This window comes from Manihot esculenta, chromosome 17, assembly GCF_001659605.2.
Source record: "Manihot esculenta cultivar AM560-2 chromosome 17, M.esculenta_v8, whole genome shotgun sequence".
Lineage (NCBI taxonomy): Eukaryota > Viridiplantae > Streptophyta > Magnoliopsida > Malpighiales > Euphorbiaceae > Manihot > Manihot esculenta.
In genome coordinates, this window is record NC_035177.2 from 19,748,221 (window position 1) to 19,771,603 (window position 23,383).

The window sequence follows — 23,383 nt, forward strand, 5'->3', positions numbered from 1 at the left end:
TAATTCAATTTCTTTTTAATTATTTATAATAATAATAATAACATTAGTAATTAATTAAATTAGATGAACTTATTTTTTAAAAGTAAGACAAGCCTACAGCCAATGTGCAATGTAATTCACAAACTTTAGAGATTAACATCTTTGGTCTTGGGAAATTTTCATTAGTAACCCTTTTGCATCTATGTTGAAGCCATGGGTTAATATTTTGAATTATAACAAGCAAGATTCAAACTTTTAAATTTCGAAAATGTTTTTAAATTGCTGTACTAACAATGTCCAGTCAAGGATCGTATTAAAATTTTCCAATTTCATTATTGTTTTCACTGAAAAGGACGCATCAACTGTTTGTTTTAACCGCCACTTTTTCAGTTAAAAATGGACAGAAATGTCGGTACCAAGCAAAGAGGCAGGATATGCCATTCTGGAACTTAACTTGGATTCATTTACGCATAATATATATGTAACTTGAATCAGTAGAATTGAAACAATAGTGCATCGATGAATGTTAAAGCTACCTTTTATTCCTTGAAACACATACACTCTTTACAACGTGGAAACCGGTACACGCTTCTTGCCACAGGCCTTTCAAAAACATGTTTAGTTTGTCTAACTGCCTTCCTAACTCTTTGCTCAAACACTTTCCATTCTATAGTGGAGTTTTTCATGAATATGGCTGCAAGTCTCCGCTTGTTTGGCCGTATTGTTGGCATTCTCCCTCCACCATAATATGTTCGATATCCAGCCACCAAAGAGGACAGCTGACTCCCCGAGTCTGTCATGGCAAATGCATCAGCAGCAGTGCATGCTATGAAGTCCAGTGCAGCTAGCTGCAGAAGAAATCAGCTGATCATGTATTGACACAATAAAAAGAAACAAAGTCCATTGGTAAAGCACATTGACGATAACAAAGTCTATGAACCTACCATTCTAATGGTAACAGCGAGATTACTAGAGGAGAAGACCCCTACAGTTATTGGTAGCAAACTGAATAGAGGGCTGAAATAAGACCACAGATTGCAAAATGGGCAAATCCCTCAGCCAGCAAGTTTTTCAAGAGAACTGAGGAAGTACTGATATCCAACTTAGGAACTCCAAATATTCCTGATCTTTAGTTTTCAGATGATCAGAAGGCAACATTCATGATCATGGGATGTGTCTTACACTCTCATTAAGAAACGACCTATCCATCAGTGCAAAAAAAATTCATGGTAGATTTCAAACTGAAAGGGAAGGTCATTAGCATGTTACGTTTCTACCAAACTGGTTCTGGGAAGAGAAGATATTGAAAAAGCAACTAACCTTTATCATTATTATTATTATTTTATCAAAGACCTAATCTTTATTGAATGAACTGGCTGCATTTGAAACCAAAATTCAATCACTAGCAGCCAACTGATAGTGTCTGGATTCATTTTTCCCCAGATTTGCAAAGAAGTGATTCTTCACTCCAACTAGTGCATTAAAATAAATAAAGCAGAAAAGCAAAAGACTAAAGTCGAAAACAAAATAGATGAGTTTCCCTTTGTCACCTGAGATGAAAAGTTTGAGAATGGCTCAAGTTCGGTTGCTGAAAGCAGTTTCTCTTTAGTAACCAAATTAGGATACAAGCTGGTTAAAGCAGCCAATCTGCGTTGTCCCCCATATATATTTGCACCGGCAACAAATATATGTGTCTTCCGATTGAAACCAAGTGCAGCAAGCATAAGTACTGCCTCTTCAGGTGTCAATGGACACAGGCCTTCTGACCTGAGCGCAGATGGAGAAGGTAGCCTGCAACAAGTAAAACAATTTACTGAGAAAATATTATAGATGTGTTCCCTTCCAAAGGATGTAGTGAACAAGAGGATATAACCTCTTCAACAAATGTTTTATGACAAGTTTTACTTTATGTGGAAGAATATTAGAAAATGAAGTATGCTAACTATATAGACATCAAAATTTAGAAATGCGTTAGAATCACAGTTCATTGACACATGGCAGGTATGGGGGGAACAAAAATTCCAAAAGTGGATTGGCCATGTATTTGCCCCTAAAACTCATTGAAGTAATAAGAGAACAGGAAGTACAAGTCCAGCATGTATTCATCAGCAAATCTATGTAACAAACAATAAAAATAGAAGGGCAACAGACAAATCAAAGAAATAAAATTCAAAGCAACTTATCAACTGCTGCAGATAGCAATTATGTATAGGAAAAGCACCTATTGATATAGCAAACTATAAGAAATTAAGACATGCATTTGATATGCATAAATGAATATGTGCAAGCAGCAGAACAGCAAAAAATTGCAGAACTGCATAATACCCTTTTGTCTTCTCAAGATGCGCCAATGAAGGGAAATGAATTGCACGGTATGCTTCCAATACTTTTCTCTCTTCTTCGCCACCACCATATTCACATAAAGAATGTGCTACCATGTCAATTTCAAACCTCAGATGTAGAGCCAGAAATCTTGAAGGTTTTCCAGCATGACCCCCTTTTTCTTTCACATTTGATTTTGTGTAGGGACCCACAAGATGATGATCCAATTGTCCTGGATGAGATGCACATTTACGCAACCTTTGAAGGAGCAAAGCACCAGTTTGTTGTATTTTTGGAACAAATTGCAGTGCATGAAAGTTACATCTGCATCGAAGTCTCTAGATGAAGTCCCCATATTAGGAAGAGCAAAGTAGAAATGAGGAGCAAGGATAACAGCATATAATTCTCACAATATAAGATCACTTGTCATGGACTAGAGGAATGAAGGCTAAACATTTACCTGTAATTGAAATGGTATTGGATCAAATGCCAAGCGATTCCCAAATCCAATGAAATGGACAACTCTATTTTTCAGCAAAATAGGAAGAATATTTTTCAGATAAAAGCTTGGCTTGGATTCTTTCTGAATATCTACATCAGTCACCTGGTCACCGTTTGAAATTCATTATTACAAACACTTTCTAGAGATAAAATCAGTTCAATTACGAAATTTTAAAATTAATTGAGATATCAAACTCACAACACTACCAATCGCCTCCAAGTCTAGTGATTGCAGCTCCTCAGGAAGTTCCTTCACTATCCGAATATCAGGAGTCAGGTAATTAATAAAATGCTCCTCCTGATAGATATCGCTGAATTGACTATGCAATATAACATGTAACACAGTTAATTACTTTTTAATCTAAATCATATAATCATACATAACAGGTTTTTCACCTAAACCATACAATCATGCATGATAATTTCGAAGGATGGAGAGGGCTGGATAGCCAAGGGATTCACAAAACAATCCCATCTATTCCAAGTAAGAAATTTATTCAAGAAGAAATAAAGGAAAGTAACTTCAAGTCTGACCAGTGAGGCAACCTAAAACTATTAGGCAGTAATAATATATATTGACAATTATATTCTATCCAACAATCAATAACAGTTTTCACTTAAGGGGAAAAAAGTGTGAAGACATGAAGAAAAATGAATTTAAATAAGGGGGGATGTTACCTCACATCTTTCCAAACACTACTATACATGAATTTAGGAACAACAAGAGTTGAATTCAGCAACCGTGCAATGACAACAGCATTGCAAACCTGTTTTGAAACAGAAAAAAGGAGTTTGAATCAATAGAGAATCATAGACAAAAAAAAACAAATGTTAAACCTTCAGAAGCAAAGAGGAGTCATACAAAATTATAGAGATTGGGCCACATAAGAAAAATTCATGTAAGCTGCAATTTGGCTGCAGGCATTACTTACAGCTACTCTCTGCTGGTTCATCCCACCATTTGCTGTGACCAAAATATAACCATTACTTCCCCCTATTAAAGTAAGACAAAAATCATGTCAGAACCAGCTTTCAGCATCCATAATATGCACCTTCTCACTCATTTTTAATGCATCCATTACTTATTTTTCACATAAACGTACACTCACAAAAATGCATTTGTACATAAGTAGAGAAAGAATAGAAAGAGAAAGCCAGTCACCACTAGGATCCCAGTTACGTTGATCAGCACAAGGTATCCAAGCAGAGGCCTCAGCAAACGGCTCCTTCCACAAATCTTTAGGCTCACGTTTATTCTGTCACCATGTAATAACCAAAAAAAAAAAGTCAACTAATAAATACCACACAAGGAAAGAAAACCCTAAAGATTGATACTAGATAGATTTACAGAAAAGAACTAGATAAGATAATTTGATATTCAATTACCTCTGCCAGAGCATGGGATGCCAAAGCCAACATCCTTTCATAAGTACCTTTTTGCAACCTTTTTCCTTTGCTTACCTTTCTCCATTTTTCCTGCACATATTCCAAGTGTGCAAAAAATTAAGGGGTAAATTACTTTTTTCTCTCTAAGTTATGCAACTTGAATTCTTTATAAGGACATTGCTGCCTGCAGAAATGTTGAATACCAAGAGCAAATGCATGATATATTCAGGTTTGAAGGTCCTATTTTTTGCTGTTAAAGGTTGGAAATTTAACAATTTTCATGTTTTGCCATGGGCGCGCTGCCGCCATACTCTAGCTTAACACTAGCGCTTACCCAAAAATGAAGGTCCCCTTCCCTACTTCCACTACTTAGCTATAGTTCTGAAACAGCGCTTTGCTCCAAATAACAGATTTTTTTTTTCATTTTTCCTGAATTGGTAAAGCTAAAATAAGGCAATTATTATTTATATCCTCAGTTCCCATAAAAAAAGAAATTAGGGGAAAGAACTCTTCAGAGTTTTTAGTTCAAATATAAAAGCACATCATTTCACTGTCATCTATTAATATCTCGTAATCAAAGCAAAATCGAGCCATTTCCAGAAGAAGTGCAAATATAACTTCGGATATTCCAGAAAACTGCTCAGGTAAGTAAATATTAACAGATAAATACCTTATTAGAAACCAAAAGCGAAGGAGGAGAATTTTGAGAAGAATGGTTTTGGAGGTCAGCGATCCGATGGTCTTGAAGCCGCAAAAGCATGAACCAATTAATTAAGAAAAAAAAACCCACTAATCCAATCACACCCAACAGTCCCTTCACCCGCTTCCTCTGATGGCACACCCTCCCTACTTTCCTCTTCATCGTCCTATTTACTAGCCTCTGTTGCTGATCCCGCAAACCCAAGAAAATTGACAACAAAAACGGCTTGCTGTGTTGACTATTGAAACACAAGTCATTGTTTATTAACCTAGATGAACCGAGTCGGGGTGATTGACTAGGCGACGATTGCGGGCTCATAGAGGTGGCGGAATTGGGACGGGAATGGAAAAAACGACTGGTTTCGGGTGGATCTGAAACCAACATTCAGGAAGCTGAGGGTGTTGTTTTTGGGGAAGTTGTGAGAAATCAGCTGATGCTCTGGGTTTAATTTGAGATTTTAAAAGTTGGAATAAGAGGTTGCGTTACAGGTAGAACTCCTTGCTTGCTTTGTAAAAAATTGATAGAGCTGTCTGAATTTCAGTTTCTTTATTTTTCGCGTGCTGTCTAAAAAAGTGACGAGATAAAAATGGTGAGATGTTGTGGGCCTCGGAATGGCAAAGTTAAAATAGGCGATAGGATTTATTGACGGCATTAAACGAGAGCAGCAGTGGCTGCCTTATGCATCCTATTGGACAAATTAATACTTTGGATCAATCTGGCAGCCTGATTTTAGCACGGAACTCGAGCAAACAATTATGATGCGAGGAAGCCTTGTTTCGATGTTCTACCCGGTTGTATTGTGGTTGGTATTTTTCAAATTTTTTCACCGGATGAGACTAAGGTCGAGTGATAGTGATGTTATTTTCTGTGGTTATTTACTCCGTTTCTTTTATATGTTTTATTTATGCTATTTCTGCTGATTTTTTCGCATATTTTTATCCTTGATGGGTAAATTTTATAATTGATTTTTGAGTAAGTTTTTCATCGATTATGGCCAGGCGGCCAGGTGAATTTTTCATTGATTGTTAGGCATAAGTTTTGAAGACTAGAAGAGCTCAAATGCCAAACTTTGATAGACCCATTTTCACGAGTTTCTCATCTCCACAAGCTATGCATCAAAAGAAGGGAATTCAAGCAAGGAAATTACAAGATAGTAGTCCTTTCCACGTCATGCCCAAGGGGAAAACTGATCATCTACTTCCGTTACAACTGAAGAATGCATAGAGCCACGTGGTACAACCTGGCTTTGATCCTTCAAAGTTGTCATTTCCACTTCACATTATGCATTCACCGATCCATCCTTCCCATATCACGTGTCTTCATACCCCCAGCGTACCACAAAATGACAGTCCCTTGCATTTCCGAATCTCTTGGCTGGCATGTAAAAGACTCGGTTCGGTTATCACTTCCAATTTCACTTTCATTGCAATGTAAGTTTCCCCGATTTCTGAAAGACAGAATCATAATAGGCAACTTTTGGTGCCTGGTTCGGTGTATCAACTTCTTCTAAATTGCCATCCCCAGAGTCAAAACTATTTTTACAAGATGATTTCTCATACAACATATCTCATAAAAACATGATAGAATCAAATGAAAATTTTTATTGTGTAGCACTACATCTTGCATCAAAAAGATTCTTGGAAAATTTTGGAATAATATATTGAACCATTTACAGATAATGGTATCTTCAAAAATATTTGCAGCTTCCCATGTTGTGGACATAATTACATAACTTTTCTGATTTGATTTGGTACTCTTGTTTCGCATCTTCCCCTTAGATCTTTTAACCCTTTAGTCTTTCAATGATCCCTCTCTACGGTGGTAACCGAGTTGGAAGCTTCACCTCCAACTCGACAAGGTTAACACGCTCAAAATGACATGTCGAGTGCCTCATGCTCCGGAGTCTTGTATGCAAATCCCGAGTCATCACTAGAACGCCTTTTGACCACACTCGCCCTTTGCACTAGCCGAACCAAGGCTTGGACAACTTCAGACATGGGAGGTCGGAACTCAGGTTCCGCCTACAGAGAACATATTCAGAAAGTTGCTTATTCTCGTTTCAAAGTGATGGAAAAACCAATACAGAAAATAAAATCAGATAACCAGCACCAAGCAAGCATATTCTCTTGCTTTTGCAGTCATATACATGTGTCCATCCAGAGATTCCTGGATGTAAACTCTAGTCCATCCTAATATTTTTCTTTCATTGGTACTAGGGAAGTACCTGGGAATCTTTTTGCCTTTGTAAGCTAACAGATAGTGTGCTAAAGATAACTGGGGCTCTATCTAGATTTGGCCTTAAAATCAATAAAGAAGCTTACCTGAACACAGAGGGCAATAATGTCAGCGAAACGTGAAAGAGACTTTGCAGGATACATGCCATTCAAGCCAGGATCGACCATTTTTGCCAAAGCATCAATATCATGCAGCTGAGGAGTAGCCCATCTCACAAGCGACTGCTCTGATCTTACCCTTGAACTATGAAATGCACATAAATTGGACAAAGGGTGCCACAACGTAAATGAAGTATAAGAATTGCAGGATAAAAGGAAAATCCTTTGACAATTCCTAAAGTAGTAAAACAATAACAGGTAAACATGAGAAGTGTTACCTGTCCAGTGGCTTCCGACCAGTCAATAGCTCCAGCATCACCACACCGAAGCTGTAAACATCACTCTTTACAGTGTACACCCCTGACAAGGCAAATTCAGGAGCACTATACCCAAACGATCCAACCATCTGTGTTGAAACCTGTCATTATGAACATGTCTACTTATTCCACCTTTGTACAACAAAAGTTGAATCAACAAGTTCCACAAAGCAAAATTTTCAATAAGAACTCATATTTGCCTATCATAAACATGTTCATCTCTTGTTTTTACCTGCCTCTCTGTGTTTGGTGTGAGGGCAGCTAAACCACAGTCTGACAAGTGAGGATTGAGCTCATCATCAAGTAAAATATTTGCTGACTTGAAATTTCGATGAACAACAGAAGGCAAGCAGACTTCATGCAGGTACCTGACAAACATGCTACAGTTTAGAAAGGAAAGCAGGACAACCAATGAGAGAGCAGGAGAGAGAGAGAAATGCAATGTCATACACATATAACATACTCTAAAGCCCGTGCTGTGCCAAGTGCTACCCTAACACGTGCATTCCAAGATAGAGTCTTGCTACCATCATCAGCAAAGTGCAGCACATCGTGCAGACTTCCGTTCCCTATATATTCATAAACCAAAAGACGCTGCCCATGCTCTGCACAATATCCTACCAGTGAAAGAAGATTAGGATGCCTCAACCGAGACATATTTGAAACAGCTTCAAGAAAGTTGTCTTCCTCCTGTAATGAGAGTGCTGCATTGTCGATCTTCTTAATGGCCATTGCCTACATCAATATCACACAGATTGATTATTTTATTATTGTAACATAATTCAGGAAAATCACAACCAGAAAACAGAGAGAAGACAAACTTTCATTTCATTATGACTTTATTATACCATACTAAAAGTTCATGGCAACAGAATTAAGTGAGGTGCATGATACCACAAGTTTAACCGCAGCTATCCCCCCATTTACTAAGTGTATGTAAGCCTATGTTATCTAACTTGGTATATGAAGGGGGAAAGAAACGCGTGCAGTTGAACATTGGTAAAAGATGTTGCAAAATATAACCTCACATACATCATTAGTGACCTCCATACTGTTGTCTCCTTTTGTAATCGACATTAGCAAAATGCTGTTAATACGATATAATAGTTGCTAATATAAGAAATAGGAACATCATACTCGCATCCAACTTATAGAAAATATTTAAGGTCAACAAAAACTTTGACACTACTCTCCGGTATTGCAGGAGAATACCCTGCACAAGATATAAAACATGCAGCTCCAATTCTTGAAACTAATAGAAGCATGTAGAAACCTGAATGAACTATAAGAACATATAGCATTTATATGTAACAATCAAGTTACCTTTCCATTAGGAAACTCCCCTTTGTAAACACGACCAAGAGAACCTTCACCAATTAAAAACTCTTGACTAAGGCTATTTGTTGCTGTTTGGAGAGAAGCAACGGTATATGAAGTGGCAGTGATTGGTGACTTCATTCTCTTTATGGATCCAGAATTCCCCTGTAACCTCTCAACTACCAATTTTTCAGCAGGTGGAGGCTTCAGATCCGTAACAGCAGCAATGTTTTTCACTCCCTGCTCTTCTATCTCAGTATTTACTGCAATAACAAAGCAGAATTTAGTACCTTAATGATCAGAATCGTTGAGCCTTCATTTTCGAAATATTTGGAAAACATTTCATTTCTCAAAAATATTCTCGAAGTACATTGACACGGAGGAGAAATTCAAAATTTCTGGCGGACTACTGCTTAGTTAGTAAACAGCTGTTACCACTGCCACGTGATTCATTTCAGCTATTCCCATCTGTAATCTCAAGAAAAATGAAAGGCTTCTAAGTTCTAACAGGAGAAAAGAAGAAGAAACCTCGTGTATAAAGTCTATTACAGATATCATGGCCCATAACTACTCAAATCCAAATCAAACAATTAAATGAATCCATTATTCACAACCTTTAAAAAATAAATAGATATGTCAGAAGCATAAAAGAAAAGAAAGAAAGAGAAAGAAAACCGACCATTATTTTTGCCAGCAGACCGACTTCCCAGGGAAATTATGGCACCAATGTCCTTTTTATTTTTTCTAATGCAAAACATAACAGCAAGAAGTGCAATGAGAAGTATAATCGCAGAACCCACAGTTATGCCTATAGTAGCCCCTGCTGAAATCTCCTTATCCGACTCAGTTGACTGGGCATTAGAAGATTGGGGTGAATTGTCACCTGATCCTGAATGACGATGATTATCATGAGATCTACCAGGTGATGATGGTGGGGTATGTGGTGGTGTAGGAGGAGCAGGACTATTTTCAAAAGAATTCCCATCATATCTGTTTATTTTTTCACAGCTAAGTTAGTCATATTGCACAAGTGAACTGAAAGACAAGAAACACAAAGCATTACCTAACAACTTACATAAAATTTGGAATTGAACTAAGTTCTCGAGGTATCCATCCACTGAAGTGGTTGTTTGCAACATTTCTATTGAGAATATAAATGGAAATAAGAAAAAAATATGGTAGATAATAAACTTAGCATTCCAGTAGTAGAGGCATTTACAAAGTAGTCAAAGGCAAACCCGTTAGAACATCTAGAGAACCAGTCAATTGATTGTTCTGAACATTGCTGCCACACAATAGAATATCATGAGAATTTCAATAAGAAAATTTGGTCATTTATTTAGTCTAAAAAGAAGGTAGGACAAAGCTAACAGTGTCGAAAGATTGGATAGTGCACTAAAGGAACTGGGAAGATCTCCACTGAAATTGTTGAAAGAGAGGTCCCTGCATCCACAAGCATGACAACAAGTTAAGGACCTTTTTTTTATCAGATCAAGTTAACAACCTATTAGCATAATTATTTGAAAAAGCATTCGAGAATTTTTCAAATGGTCAAAAAGTATGGTTCATAAGACATCCCTGTATTCATGTAAAATATCAGCAAAATGCATCAGTTTTATTTATGTGCAGCAAAAACAGAGGCACAACACAAGTAAATTTTTTGGCCACTTGCTAATGATTAATTCAGACTTTGTACCAAGTACAGATAATAGAGTTTCAAATGTACTACCGCTATATTTTGACTGCCAGTTTTCAAAAGTACTCTCACTAAAGCTCTTTGTTTTCCATGTCCCTGCTTGCCCTGTCTTGCCATTTTTCTCTCCAGAAAAAGAATTTCTCTCAAATTAGAATGCCTTGTGCTCCATCTGATCCCTACCCTTTCCAATAGCAATCCTTGCATGAATTTAGTCCAAAATTAACCTTTTCAAATTAAGTTGCATTCTAAAATGTCTAAAACTTTATCACGTCATGAGGCATCACACACATAAGCTTATAATTATTGATGCAAGAGCTACAGTTCAGTATTCCTCAATAACTTGACTGGCTAAAGAACCATGCGAGGGACTAAGGCTCTACATGAAAAATAAATAAAATTCAGGATCCATATGTAAGTAACTTCAATCAAAAGTAGACAATATAAATGATTAAAACAACCCAGGATATATAAACAAAATATAGCACAACAAAGAGCTTGCTTACAAAAAAAAATGACGAGAAATATTCTTTGCAATTAAAGCTATTAGAACAGTGATGACAACAAGTTAAGAAGATATCTTACAGGGTTGTGAAAATAGAAAGATTTGAAAAAACATCTCCAACTGATTGGGAAAGTGAATTACTACTCACATTCCTGAAACCAAAGGGTGTTAGAATCAGGCGATGACACAATTCTGCATTAATAAACAATATCCCAAAGCAGCTGAGAGAAGCACTGACAAGTAAGTGAGAGAAAGCATGCTAGAAATGGAATAAGGAAGACTCCCACTTAAGTTGTTTCTTGCAAGATTTCTGCATTCAGAAACAATAAGGTCAGTCACATTTCTAAACAGTAAAATCTAACAGCTCCATAAGAACAGAAACAATCAACTTGATTGAACATTACAGGCTTGTAAGGTTTGGCGGTAATTGATATGGGATTGATTCCTGAATGTTGTTGTCACTTAGATCACTGCCAAGCAGTAAGAAAATAGCATCAATGGCTCATCTAACCAAGAAAAATAACAAGACTGCATACACCTAAAAATGAAATAGGCAATAATGTCTTACAACGTTCTTAGTGACATAAGGTCCGAAAGCAAATACCCCATCGTCCCACTGAGTCCTAACCCAGAAAGTTGACTGTTAAAGAACAGCAGAAGAAATCTATTAAACAAAACGAGCAAAGAAAAAGGCAAGAATGATCAAAGGTCGTGTTTGCAGTAATGCGCTCATACATGGAAACAACAGCTGATCCCTCACAAGTAACTCCTTTCCACGATTCTGCACAAGGATCGCCACCATTGCTTTTCCAATTGGTTAACTGCGAAGGACTGTTCAATGAAGTGTACATGACTTGTAGAGCTTGCACTGAAAAAGGAAAAATTAAACTCGATCCCAAAACTAATCAATTACCAGAAAAAGGCATGAACCATTTATTAATTTGCTGAGAAACTGGGGAAAAGAAGAAGAAGAAGAATCTTAAATCAGAATGTAAAGATGCAACATTTGATCATTTAAGACTCCAGTTAAGCATAGCACGATTGAAATGGTAACGATCTTACAACCATTTTTTTTTATGTTGTGCCCCAACATCAAATACAGAAACTATATCATTATGCTCTCTCTTAGTTTCCTACATTTTTCTGGTAAACAAACGGAAATAAAGGATTAAACTTGCAAAGAAGGGGGAAATGGGAGAAGTCAGAGCACATTTCTTCCACTGTATTTGTCTCATTGCAATAAACAGAAAAAGTCAATAACTTTAAACTCACCAATCAACATCAGACTAAAACTCAATCTAACAATAAAAAAAATTAAAAAAAAAAAAAAAAAAAAACTGAGAGGGAAAATTACCATCAGCAGGATCGGTATTGCATTGGACAAGAAGCGGCAAAGCAAAGATGAAGACGAGGAAAACCAACATGAAAAGTGACTGGGTGAGTGAGAGAACTAAAGAGAAAGATAAAGCAGTGGGTTTGCCAGCCATTATTGAAATTTCTTGTTTTGCGGTTGGCTTTAGAGGTGAGCTTGGAGTGAAGTAGAGAGCATGGTGGAGTACCGTGCACAGTGAAGCAAAGAATAAGAAGGGGCAAAGGAGAACTGGAACCGGTTGGTAATGAGGTTGAGATGGGAGTCAGTAGGAAGAGGCATCGCCATTAAAGAAAAAGACAGCAAGAAAGAGAGAGACAGAGAGAGAGAATCCAAGCGTAGTAGAGTAATGAAGGATGAGAACGATGGAGTGTGATTTATGAGTGTCGGCGAAAAAGGCGAAAAAAGGACTTGAAATGAAATAAAATAATAAGTAAAAGAGGTGAAAGGAGGCAAGCAACGCATGATTCTGTGTTCTTCTTATGTGATTTTTTCTTCCTGGAGGGAGTTTCTCGAAAATAGATTGTTATTATAAAAAATTCTATTGGGTGTGAGTGTGGTCTGTGTTAGATTTTCCAAATAGTTAATTTTAATTATAGTTGTCATGTTTAATGGGGTGATTATTCGTAATATCAGTCTTGTGATGATTAAGAATACAATATAGAATCTATTATATTCAAACTGAATTTAAAAAAAAATCCAAAACAAAATAATTTCATAAGCTTAAGACAGAACATCTCGATGAATTAAATTGTCATCTGTCTCTCCCACACTGACCTATCTAGTTGTCATTATAAATGATCAAATAATTAATATATTTTCGATTTTTAAAGCATTTTATGTCTTCATTTCCTATTATTATAAAATAAATACAACCAATTTAATTCACTACTATAATTAATTACCAGTGGGATAATCTATTTTCTGTTTCATAATTTTGTACATTTTTCTTTGTTTAGCCGTTTTAAATGAATAATAAATAAAGCCAATTGATTAGAATAATTAAAAAAATAGAGAATAGAATTTAAGTTGGAGGGACGTGATTTTAAAACATAATTTTTATATAGGAAGAGTGATTATTTGGTCGGTTCGATTTAAAATTAAATCAAATTAAATAATTTGAAAATTAAAATTTTAGTATTTATAAAAATCGAATCGAATTAATTTTGATCAAAAACTAAATCGAATTGAACCGATTTGATTTAGTTTAATTTAGTGAATTTTAATTTATTTTAATTTTTAATAAATTTTTTATTTTTTACACTTTATTTTTAATATTTTAAAATTTAATTAAAATATTTTAATTTTAATATAATTTAATTTATTTGTATTATTGAAAATAATATATTATTATCGGTTTGGTTTAATTTTTTAATTTTTTTATTAAAATTAAATTAAATTAAAATAATTAAAATTTTTAAAATTAAAAATTAAATTCAACTAAAATAAATAAAAAATTAAATTAAAATTTTAAATTAATTTAATTTAATTAATTTTTTCAATTTAAATTAAATACGCTTCGTCCAAAATTCTGAGTGATAAAATTGAATTATGTGCAACTTTCTCTTGGCATTAAGTTTTGTACGTAAGCAATGTTTTTTGACTTGCAAGCCATGTGTTACTATTTTTTCTTTTTTAGCTGCAAAAGAATTCATATTGCAAGCCATGTTTCACAATCAGAAAACAACTCACATAAATTGCGATGATATGCAATAAGCTTGGCCGTGTAAGCAGAAAAGGAAAATGGCTTAAGCAACGACGACGTTTGTTTGGAGAGCTGAGAGGATGGAACATTTTCTGTTGGTTCTGTGGCGCCGAGAAAAGCGATGAACTAGTGGACAACATGCTTTAACAGACAAAAAGCGTATTCCCAACCAATCTAGTAAGACGATACATAATTTAAGCAATGAAGAACAAGAAAGGCTTGGCTATTTTGATGCGAACCAGAATGAAAACTTCCACCGATCCAAGTCGGCTACCTCTCTTACCTCTCACTGTAAGTTACTATGTCTCCACATGAAATTCTCAACGCCCAATCCAGATTTTCTTTGATGCAAGAATCCCATCTTTTTCAATTGTTGAAAATTTAGATTATAATTTTTGAAATTTGTCCTACAACAGGGCAAGGTTAATCAAATGCTAACCGATGCTAAAGGAAACGCATTTGATACTAGTGTACCGCAAGCTGCTGCAGAGGAAGCACAAGGACCCACCAAGCTTAACCCCCCCGCTGACAGCACTAGGTCTTCTTTTTATTTTGTATAAACCTACAACACATGATTTCATTGCAGTTAAATGCATGGTTTGATTTCAGTTACAGGGATTTCGATGCTGTTCGGGAATCTATGCACTCCGCCATATCATTGAACAAAGCTGAGGTTCTGGATGTGGTTCTTGATGATTTCTCTGAGGTACGATTGAATGGATGATCTCAACCAGCGGAACCATTGGTTTCACATAGCTTCTGATTATGCGATTCTTATGACTCAGGGTTATTTTAGCCTTTCCTTTGAAAACCGCCGGAAATTATTGATCACGCTCGCCCAAGTGTATGATCTCAATAGAGCACAAGTTCGTGATCTCATCAAGCAATACCTTGGACTTGAACTTCCTGGCGGTAAGCTTTGCGTATACATATTTCATTTATTGTGAATTGTGATCTTAATAATCGCATGCTAATCTTACATTTTGTAAGCTTTTGAAAAAGGTTAGTAGTTCTGGGTTTCAGGTAATGCAAGTGAATCTAGTACTGTTGATGAGGAAGCCATGCTTTCTTGTTTCTATCGCGTTGAACGGAACTTGAGACAAGTTCTTAAGCCTGCATATGAAGTCCTTTTTGAACGACTCAACAACCGCCCTGGGGGATTGAAGTTCCTGTCCATTTTTCGGGCTGATGTTTTATCTATTCTCGCGTAAGGTTATGGTTGTGCATTTTTCCAATTTTTCTTTGTCTGTTTCATTTCTTTTATTTGAAATGCGCACCTTGTAGAAAAATATTCTTTGATCAACGTAAAGAAGAAAAACCTGTGTTCACTGACATCCCCACTCTTTGCTTTTAACATTCCGTTTACAATGTTTTTTAATTTCCTGGGTGGCTGTGCTTGTGACATAAAAAGCTATAAACAATTCTATTAAGATGCATGATATGCATAGAAGGAAATCGTTTGACAAGAAATAGTGATGGAAGTTAATGTTTTAATTGATTCTTTATGACTACACAGAGAGGAAAATATTGCATCTTTGCGAGCGCTAGATTCCTACTTAAAGGAAAAACTTAATACATGGCTTAGTCCTGCTGCATTGGAGCTTCACCAGATTACATGGGATGATCCTGCTTCTTTGCTGGAGAAAATTGTGGCTTATGAGGCATGTTTCTTTTAGCTGTCTTGTTCTGTTCTCACATGTAGATATTGTTTGGTTTAGCTATGTATTTTCTAATAATATTGCGTTTGTGCAGGCTGTGCATCCAATCAGCAATCTTTTAGATCTTAAAAGAAGGTTGGGTGTTGGTCGTCGTTGTTTCGGATATTTACATCCCGCAATACGTGGTTAGCATATCTTTTCCCTGCTGCTAAAACAATACAATTAATTGGCTCTATTAGTTATGCAGTCTGTTTCTAATCTAAGTGTTGCAGCCGTATTTATGTCATAAGCTCCTATGAGTCTTGAACTTAAAAATCCTAACATTATTAGATTTTGAAAATAAGAGCCTAATACAATTAGGTTTTGACCCAAATAGTGTAATTTAAAAAAAAAAAGGTTAAAGAAGGCCACAACAGTGGCACACTACAATAGCATGAACGTTGAAGTAATTCTAAATTTTCTCTCCTGCATCACCTTCCCAATGCCTTTACCGTGCAGAACAGCATGGACATGTGTTACAAATAAAATAAAACATTGTGTTGATTATCCTATTTATCAGTTGATTAATGCATGTATTGATAAGCAACATGAATCTGTTATAGCACAACAGTGAAATCCTTTTGTAAAATCATGGTTGACTCAACAAATTATGGATTTTGACAGTGGTAATATTTATAGATAATTCTGTCCCTATTATTTTTGGCTGTCCATGCAACTCAGTTGTAGTTTTCCATTGCAAATACCAGCCAAGCTTTAATTCTCTTGGTCACTATTTTATTTTTTTGTTTAAGTTACTTGACGTAGTCTGATTTTGAAATGTTATTTTTTTTCAGGTGAGCCCCTTATTTTCATAGAAGTTGCCCTTCTAAGGAATGTGGCTCAGACAATACACGTAGTCTGATTTTGAAATGTTATTTTTTTTCAGGTGAGCCCCTTATTTTCATAGAAGTTGCCCTTCTAAGGAATGTGGCTCAGACAATACAGGTTAGTTGAATGCTTCCTGCTTGCATTTTCTCTTTTAGTGTATCCTAATGATTTTTAACCTATAACAGGAAGTTTTATGGGATACTCCTCCCATACCTGAATCTGAGGCCACATGTGCATTATTTTATTCTATATCATCAACTCAGGTAACTTAGTTATTAGCCATTCTCTTTTTGTTTTAGATTACAAGCATATATATCTTTTTATCACAAAAATCAGGATCTACTGCTTCTCATGAGGTGAAAATGAACTGTCAATTGTTGCATGTTATCCGTCTGCCATAGTTAAAATGTAACTATAGAAAATCAATGTTGAATTAACTGTTTTACACATTCTCTATACCCAAAACATGCTTTTCGTCTTTTACATTTATATATTGTCATAAGCTCACGTAATGGTTTTCTTCTTTTGTTTACCTATTTGTGTGATGAGAGAAAAGAGCATTCATATAAGTTGGAAAACTTTAAAATTGCAAGTGATTGAGTGAGCGTTTAAATAGCATTTATGGACAATGTGGTAAAAAAAAACTTAGCCGTTTGGAACTTTTTGAATCACCATATTATTTGATTCAAGAAGTTCTTACAAATGCCAATTTGGCTGCAATTTATTATTATTTTTTACTTGAATTTAAGAGACAGAAGAAGTTTCTTTGTTGTTATATAACATGATTTTTTATTTTTCAAAATATCATGGGATTATTTTTTTATTTTATTTAGAAAAACTGTCGATAAAAATAATTAGATAGAATAACTTTAACCTAGAATAGTTTTAACCCTATCAACTGATAATGAGAAAATGAAATCTGGATAAATATCAATTCCTGTTACAGGCAGAGGGATAGAGATTGAAACAAATAACTCCTGGGTCTTTGTTATTTTCTATATTTATTTCTCTGCTGGCATCCATTGTCTTCTCATCAAGGAAAATGAATAACTTTGGTTATATGCTTCCCTGTCCTGAACTGCTTACTTACAGAAATTTGACAGCCTGGCTTGGCAGGAATCAACCTGGGAAAGTTTCTTATCAAACGTGTCATTAAACTGGTTAAAAGAGAGATGCCCCATATATCTGTAAGTATTGTTTTTTATCAAATTCGTATATAGACTGGATGTTTCTTGTATTCCTGTGATGCATGTTTGTATATATATAATAAAGTTAGACTCTAAAATAAGTTTGACCTAATTCTACCATAACATCAATTTTAATCTATATCTATATAAATATTATAAAATTGAATTATCAAATAAATTCATAATAGAAAACTAAGTTATAATAGAAAGATAAATAAGCTAATGACAAAATAAAAGGTAAAATAACTAATAAATATAATAGTGACATATAAAATTTCACAGTCACAAGTATGTAAACATGAATAAATATCAAGTAAAATTACTATTGATTATTAAATTTAAATAGGAAAAACAACCGATATAAATCTAAAATCATTACAAATCTCCATCATCAAATCTTAAAAATTATAATAAAAAATTATTTTGGATATGATGAACAAGAATTTGAACAAATATTTATCAAGTACATCCTTAAAGTTTTAAGTACTTTTTGCACTTTTAATATTTTTCTAAATTTATATGCTATGTTTTTATTATTTACTTTCTTAATAATTTTTAAAAATAAACTGCACAACACAGTTGCAAGTGTCTAGTTATTCCATGAAGGCAACACAATTTATGGTTATGTATCTCTAATGCAAGTTTTCTACTATGTTTTTCTAGCAATCTTAATATGGATGGGACTTCATACCTGAAACTCATGGGGTGTTGTTGTTATCCCTCTTGATCGATTGTACTTTAATATTTTTGCATAGATTTCAAAACTTCATTATTGGAAGTGGCAGCAGAAAATTAAGATAATTTAGACAATGTAAACCAAATATTTGTATAAAATCATGAATTTGCATTCAAATTGTTTTAAAAGAAAGAGGTCAAAAGAAGAACTATTCCTTATTTTCAGCTTGCTATTTTTTTCAAATTCTTATCTTTTTGGACCTAAAAAATTTTAGGTTACCTTTTGGCAACATTGAGGATAATATAATCAGAACAATCTATGACCAATATGAACTTATTGCATATTAATAGTTATACTTTATCACTGTCTTCTTTTGTAACTGAGCTAATTGCTACATATGCACAATGCATCAAAGTGATCCGAAGGAATGGGCTATGAAGTTATTGGTTTGCATATCTTCTAGTTTGTTGCTTGGTATCATGAGTTCCAGATCTAGCTTCTGTCATCACCTATTAATATATATATATGTATGTTCTTTCCAAAGACATTTGCAACTATAAGCCCAATTCCTGGATACATGCAATGGCTGCTATCTAAGTTGGCATCTCAGTCAATCCTTGCTGAAGTGGAGAACATGTCACCATCATCTTCAAGCGGATCTGTTTCCACTTTTAGGGAAAACATACTTGAACCAGAGGAAGAAAAATTACTCTTGAGTTGTTCTGAGTAAGTATTATGTTGAGGTCACTTTATGTTTAAATTGAATAGGCTTTTAATTTTGATTTTTCCACTTTGTCTTTTTATCCTTAAAGGGAGTCTGGCAACTTTTAAAGATATTTTGTTGCCAAGAAAAAGTCAGTTCAACTAAGCCCTTACCCCAAACTAATTGGTTTAACTGTATGATTCTTTTCCTCGATTCCTTCCAGTTTAGAGATAATAGGTTCTTCTTCTTCTTCTTCTGGTTGTCTGTAATAAAGTGGATTTTACCCAAAAAATAATAAGAAAAAGGAAGAAGAACAAAGCACCAGCATCCTTTTTGAATGTAGAGATTGGATATGTGGTCTTGTTGTTCTTTTCTATCAGGTTTTTCTTTTATTTTGTTTTTTCCCCTTTCTACTTTTGTAAGTCCCAAAACTTTATTTCCTGTCAAGTCTTCTCTTTCTTCTCCATATCTTTCAACCACAAGAGACCCTTAAGCCCCATTAAGCCATCCCTACTTATCTCCTACCTAACTAGCTTAGGCCTACAACATCTCTTGTGATAGTTTAGAATGAGAGAATGAAAAATCTCATGCATCTAAGTTATTGTCTCACTACAAAATAATTAAGCAATTAAAAGCAGAAGATTACTTGGGCAGTTATTGCTATACAATCTGTCTTAAAATTATCTTAAATCCGTGCTTGTATATTTTCCATGGAAAAATGATTAGATTTCCAGTGCTCGTAAGTTGCAATTCATCAGATTATATTTCCAAATGAGCTGCATTACATATTGTATGAATAAAAAAAAACCAACTGTTTGGAACCACATAAAAAGATGGTAATGGTTTCTTATAGATGATGTGTAATCCTCACTGTTGTCTGTTTCATCAAACTATACTACCTGTTTGGTTTTTTCAACTTTTCAAGATCCTTTATGATTTGCTCCATCTTTGGCATCTGATGGTAATTTCAGCTGCTTGTCCTCCATGTCATGGTTTTGAAATTTGATTTACGCGGCAGCATTGGTTTTCATGCACTGTAACACTTCCACTTGTAGGGAGTCTTTTCCTGGAAAAAGTGGCATGGACGTCATGTTGAAGCTGTTGACATCAACAAAATTTGAATGGATCAGTTCACCTGAATTGCTTTCAGCATTAAAGCCCCCTCTAATGCGACTGTGTGCCAGGTATCTGATAAAGTTAAAAGTAAATATCTCAACTCTGTGAATAGAAATGATTGGCTAGTCTGATTGCCACGCATGAGTCTAAGAACTGGGTATATTGGAGATTATCTTGTTTTCCAGTCCTACGGTCGCATAAAGTTTGCATTACTGGCTTTTGTGAAGTACAATTCAGAGATGTTGGTTATATGAATGCAGGTATCTTCTGGAAGAGAAAAAGAGAGGAAAAGCTCTTGATTCTGTTGCAAATTTTCACTTGCAAAATGGAGCGGTATGTTGTACAACCTCAATCTGTAAAGTAGTAATCAAGTTCCTTCTGAAATTTGCATCGATGGGCAGAACCATTGTAGTTTCTCAGTTTATGTTATATTTCCTATCTTACTAAATGATTGTTACAATAGATTTAGAGGTTGAATATACTCTTAAGTAGTAATTTGTTAGCAATTAGAGAGAAAGCAAGCCAGAAGATGTAAGCTTCCTAAGTTGGGAAGTTCTATAAGTTGATTTTTGATATTTGATCATCAACAGATGATTGAAAGAATAAATTGGATGGCAGACCGATCTGAGAAAGGCCTTCGTCAAAGTGGAGGTATCATGGTGAACTACATTTATAGGTAATTCTTCCTGTAAAAGCAACATTTATTTCCGGATTGTGTTTTGATTCAAAAATCAGAGAAAGGAAAAAAGAAAATAAAAAAGGAGATTCCAACATCTATTGTTTATGAATTTGATTGGACTCCAAACTTTGACTTGCAGGGTTGAGAGAATTGATGAATGTGCTCATTCATATTTCAGCACTGGTCATATACATGCTTCAAATGACATCCGTCGATATACTTTGGTAATTTATTCCCATAAGGATCAAAAAATTACTCTACCTTGCTCTAATTGACTTTGGTTATGCCATGCCTCCTTTTCATGTACAAAGAAGAGAGATAAAAAAACTGATGCATTAGCCATCAGTTAAGTGATGATTACCAATCCTTTCTTTCATTTACCATATTTGATTTGGGTATGTTTTGCAGGGAGTTTAGGATTGCTGGAAAATCACTCGAGTAAATAATTTTGCTCTTCTGTTTAGACAGAACTTGCACATTTAGATGTGAACTCGTTAATCACGTTTTAACTAATGCCCAATCAAACTGGGAAATAACTCCAGAAATCCAAAAACCCAGATTTGAGGCTACCATTACAAGTAAAATCTTGTTGATACTGTCTCTCGGGTGAAGTTGCTTTGCTCATAAAGTGGTTTGCCCTCTTAAAATCTCCGTTCTCTGTCAGAAACTTTCAGAACATATATAATACCAAGAGGATGTATGTAACTTGTCAATTCAGTTCTTATGTATTGCATTTATAACAATAGTGGATGGATACATATTGTGACACTGTGATTCTGGTGCTCAATGTTTGATCACTTCTCACTTTCTACATCTATGTGACTGGTTTCCAAGACATAATCTCTCATGAGCCTCGTGTTGGAGTCACTGACCGTCTATATAAAAAAAACAAGCAGCAAATGCAGCCGCTAGATTAATAAAATATAATATTTTCAGTTGAGGAAAATCACAAACGAAATAAACTGATTTCTGACCTTGTTAGCTAATCGCTTCAAGTTGTCCCATTCAAAATCAGTTTTACAATAAGCCGATCGAACCTATATAAGGTGACATGAATTTAGATAATTGTTCATAACATGGCGGAGGTGATAAAAACAAATGAAATGAAACAGAACAGGGGACTGACCTCCAAGATGCGTAGAGCTATAATGGGATGCCAGATGAGTAGATGGTTTCAGGCACAGTTGGGAAAATTCAGAGGTTAGATATTATTCAACTGATGGATATATGTTGATTATCGTACTACATGCATACCTAAACTCTGGTGTCTTGAAGATTCACGCATCATACTGGCGCAAAACTGGTCTCCATCGTTCAAGGATTGCCTCCCCACAAATTCCATCAGCTCTTTGTATGCTTCAGGGTTATAGCTCTGCAACACTTGGCAGAAGAAGTCATCTAAACGCACATGATTTAACCCACCAAACAAACAAAGGAAACGCACATTCTATTACGAACAAGGTCACTGGCCATGCTCATTATTGCAATAATAGAAAAACAGAAGGATATGCCAATTAAGGAAACTATGGAGTTTCTATAAGTTTTGTTTTGAAGGAACCTGAAGCTGTGCTGAAACAATCTTAACCGCAATATAAGTGAAGAAATTATGCAGATTCTTAGCGGCCTGGGCTTCTGGTGATGCATGTCCATATCCTATACGAACCAAACTAGGAATTAGAGCCAAAAGAGACACATGGGTCTATGCTATCTAGTATTAAATATTATTAGGGTTATAATACCCACCAGGGACATACATCTTTTGGCAGTGTAATCGAGTTGATTTAGAAGGACTTGGCTTCTTGCATGGCCATGAAGTATAAGCTTTGTTTCTGTTGTATTTTGGAGGGTAAAAGGGGAGTTGAGTGATTGAAAAAACTGCAGAGGATTCCATGCTTGGTGCAAGAGAGAAGGGAATATGTTATTTCTGGTTTCTTGGGCTATCACCTACAAAGAAGATCTCCAAAAATATCTTCATAAATATCCAAGTGGGAAAAGTTACAAATGTTTCTTCAGAGTCAAGTGTCACATCCTTGGTGGAACCCAGAATCTTGTTTTAGCTTTGGCACAAAAGTGCAGCTATGGAAGCTGAAAGACGATTGCTCCTTTCGAATTGTGCAATTGGGACAGCATGAAAAAAACATTATCAGTACTTTGTGTGTGCGTGGCTATTTTATTCTCATAAAAATTAGAAAAATGTGTATTATTAAATTTAATAAATTAGAAATATTTTCATTTTATGAATTAGACAAGACGATCATTTTTCTCCTTTCAACTTCAAAAATGAAAGAATAAATACAAAACAGATGAGAAGAACGTGCTTTTGGGCCACTGCTGTCTAAACCCATGGGCCTCGGAAGAAGTTCAAATTCA

General features: G+C 35.2%; 4 protein-coding genes across 11 annotated transcripts; 1 reads left to right on the forward strand and 3 right to left on the reverse strand.

Moving 5' to 3' along the window:
* Positions 1-414: 414 nt before the first annotated feature.
* On the reverse strand, positions 415-5,678 carry LOC110605123 (O-fucosyltransferase 2). 2 transcript variants are annotated; one of them, XR_002486336.2, is made up of 11 exons: positions 4,859-5,678; positions 4,189-4,278; positions 3,965-4,058; positions 3,735-3,796; positions 3,481-3,569; positions 3,002-3,122; positions 2,762-2,905; positions 2,305-2,639; positions 1,530-1,770; positions 924-1,180; positions 625-827 (listed from the first exon to the last, which is right to left on the reverse strand). XR_002486336.2 is itself a non-coding variant. In XM_021743455.2 (10 exons), exons 1-10 carry the CDS (start codon positions 5,270-5,272, stop codon positions 519-521), a joined length of 1,899 nt encoding a protein of 632 aa, XP_021599147.1. In that variant the 5' UTR covers positions 5,273-5,665; the 3' UTR covers positions 415-518. The 2 variants fall into 2 exon arrangements, 1 of the variants encoding a protein (XP_021599147.1); XM_021743455.2 differs by lacking the exon at positions 924-1,180 and having other exon boundaries at positions 415-827; positions 4,859-5,665.
* A 793-nt stretch (positions 5,679-6,471) lies between these two features.
* LOC110605122 (protein STRUBBELIG-RECEPTOR FAMILY 8) lies at positions 6,472-12,834 on the reverse strand. Of its 4 annotated transcripts, none has more exons than XM_021743452.2 (16): positions 12,408-12,834; positions 11,789-11,921; positions 11,622-11,693; positions 11,458-11,523; positions 11,292-11,363; positions 11,134-11,205; positions 10,227-10,298; positions 10,075-10,140; positions 9,931-9,996; positions 9,535-9,845; positions 8,862-9,118; positions 8,002-8,273; positions 7,771-7,906; positions 7,500-7,639; positions 7,210-7,366; positions 6,472-6,909 (listed from the first exon to the last, which is right to left on the reverse strand). In XM_021743452.2, the coding sequence occupies exons 1-16, from the start codon at positions 12,538-12,540 to the stop codon at positions 6,757-6,759; spliced, it is 2,178 nt and encodes a 725-aa protein (XP_021599144.1). In that variant the 5' UTR covers positions 12,541-12,834; the 3' UTR covers positions 6,472-6,756. The 4 variants fall into 4 exon arrangements, with proteins under 4 accessions (XP_021599144.1, XP_021599146.1, XP_043808760.1 ...); XM_021743454.2 differs by having other exon boundaries at positions 11,622-11,676; positions 11,789-11,884; positions 12,408-12,542; XM_043952825.1 differs by having other exon boundaries at positions 11,789-11,884; positions 12,408-12,542.
* Positions 12,835-14,142: 1,308 nt separating this feature from the next.
* LOC110605321 (malonyl-CoA decarboxylase, mitochondrial) lies at positions 14,143-21,830 on the forward strand. Of its 4 annotated transcripts, XM_021743812.2 has the most exons (16): positions 14,146-14,418; positions 14,544-14,665; positions 14,737-14,833; positions 14,913-15,039; positions 15,151-15,334; positions 15,644-15,788; positions 15,880-15,970; positions 16,711-16,769; positions 16,838-16,915; positions 17,756-17,839; positions 19,060-19,241; positions 20,274-20,402; positions 20,595-20,667; positions 20,925-21,010; positions 21,153-21,237; positions 21,422-21,830. In XM_021743812.2, the coding sequence occupies exons 1-16, from the start codon at positions 14,329-14,331 to the stop codon at positions 21,428-21,430; spliced, it is 1,641 nt and encodes a 546-aa protein (XP_021599504.1). In that variant the 5' UTR covers positions 14,146-14,328; the 3' UTR covers positions 21,431-21,830. The 4 variants fall into 4 exon arrangements, with proteins under 4 accessions (XP_043808421.1, XP_043808422.1, XP_021599504.1 ...); XM_043952485.1 differs by lacking the exon at positions 21,422-21,830 and having other exon boundaries at positions 21,153-21,415; XM_043952486.1 differs by lacking the exons at positions 19,060-19,241; positions 21,422-21,830 and having other exon boundaries at positions 14,143-14,418; positions 17,745-17,839; positions 21,153-21,415.
* On the reverse strand, positions 21,710-23,175 carry LOC110605320 (chaperonin-like RBCX protein 1, chloroplastic). The gene is made up of 6 exons (XM_021743811.2): positions 22,757-23,175; positions 22,572-22,666; positions 22,268-22,385; positions 22,140-22,156; positions 21,988-22,050; positions 21,710-21,888 (listed from the first exon to the last, which is right to left on the reverse strand). The coding sequence occupies exons 1-6, from the start codon at positions 22,902-22,904 to the stop codon at positions 21,808-21,810; spliced, it is 522 nt and encodes a 173-aa protein (XP_021599503.1). The 5' UTR covers positions 22,905-23,175; the 3' UTR covers positions 21,710-21,807.
* Positions 23,176-23,383: the final 208 nt, after the last annotated feature.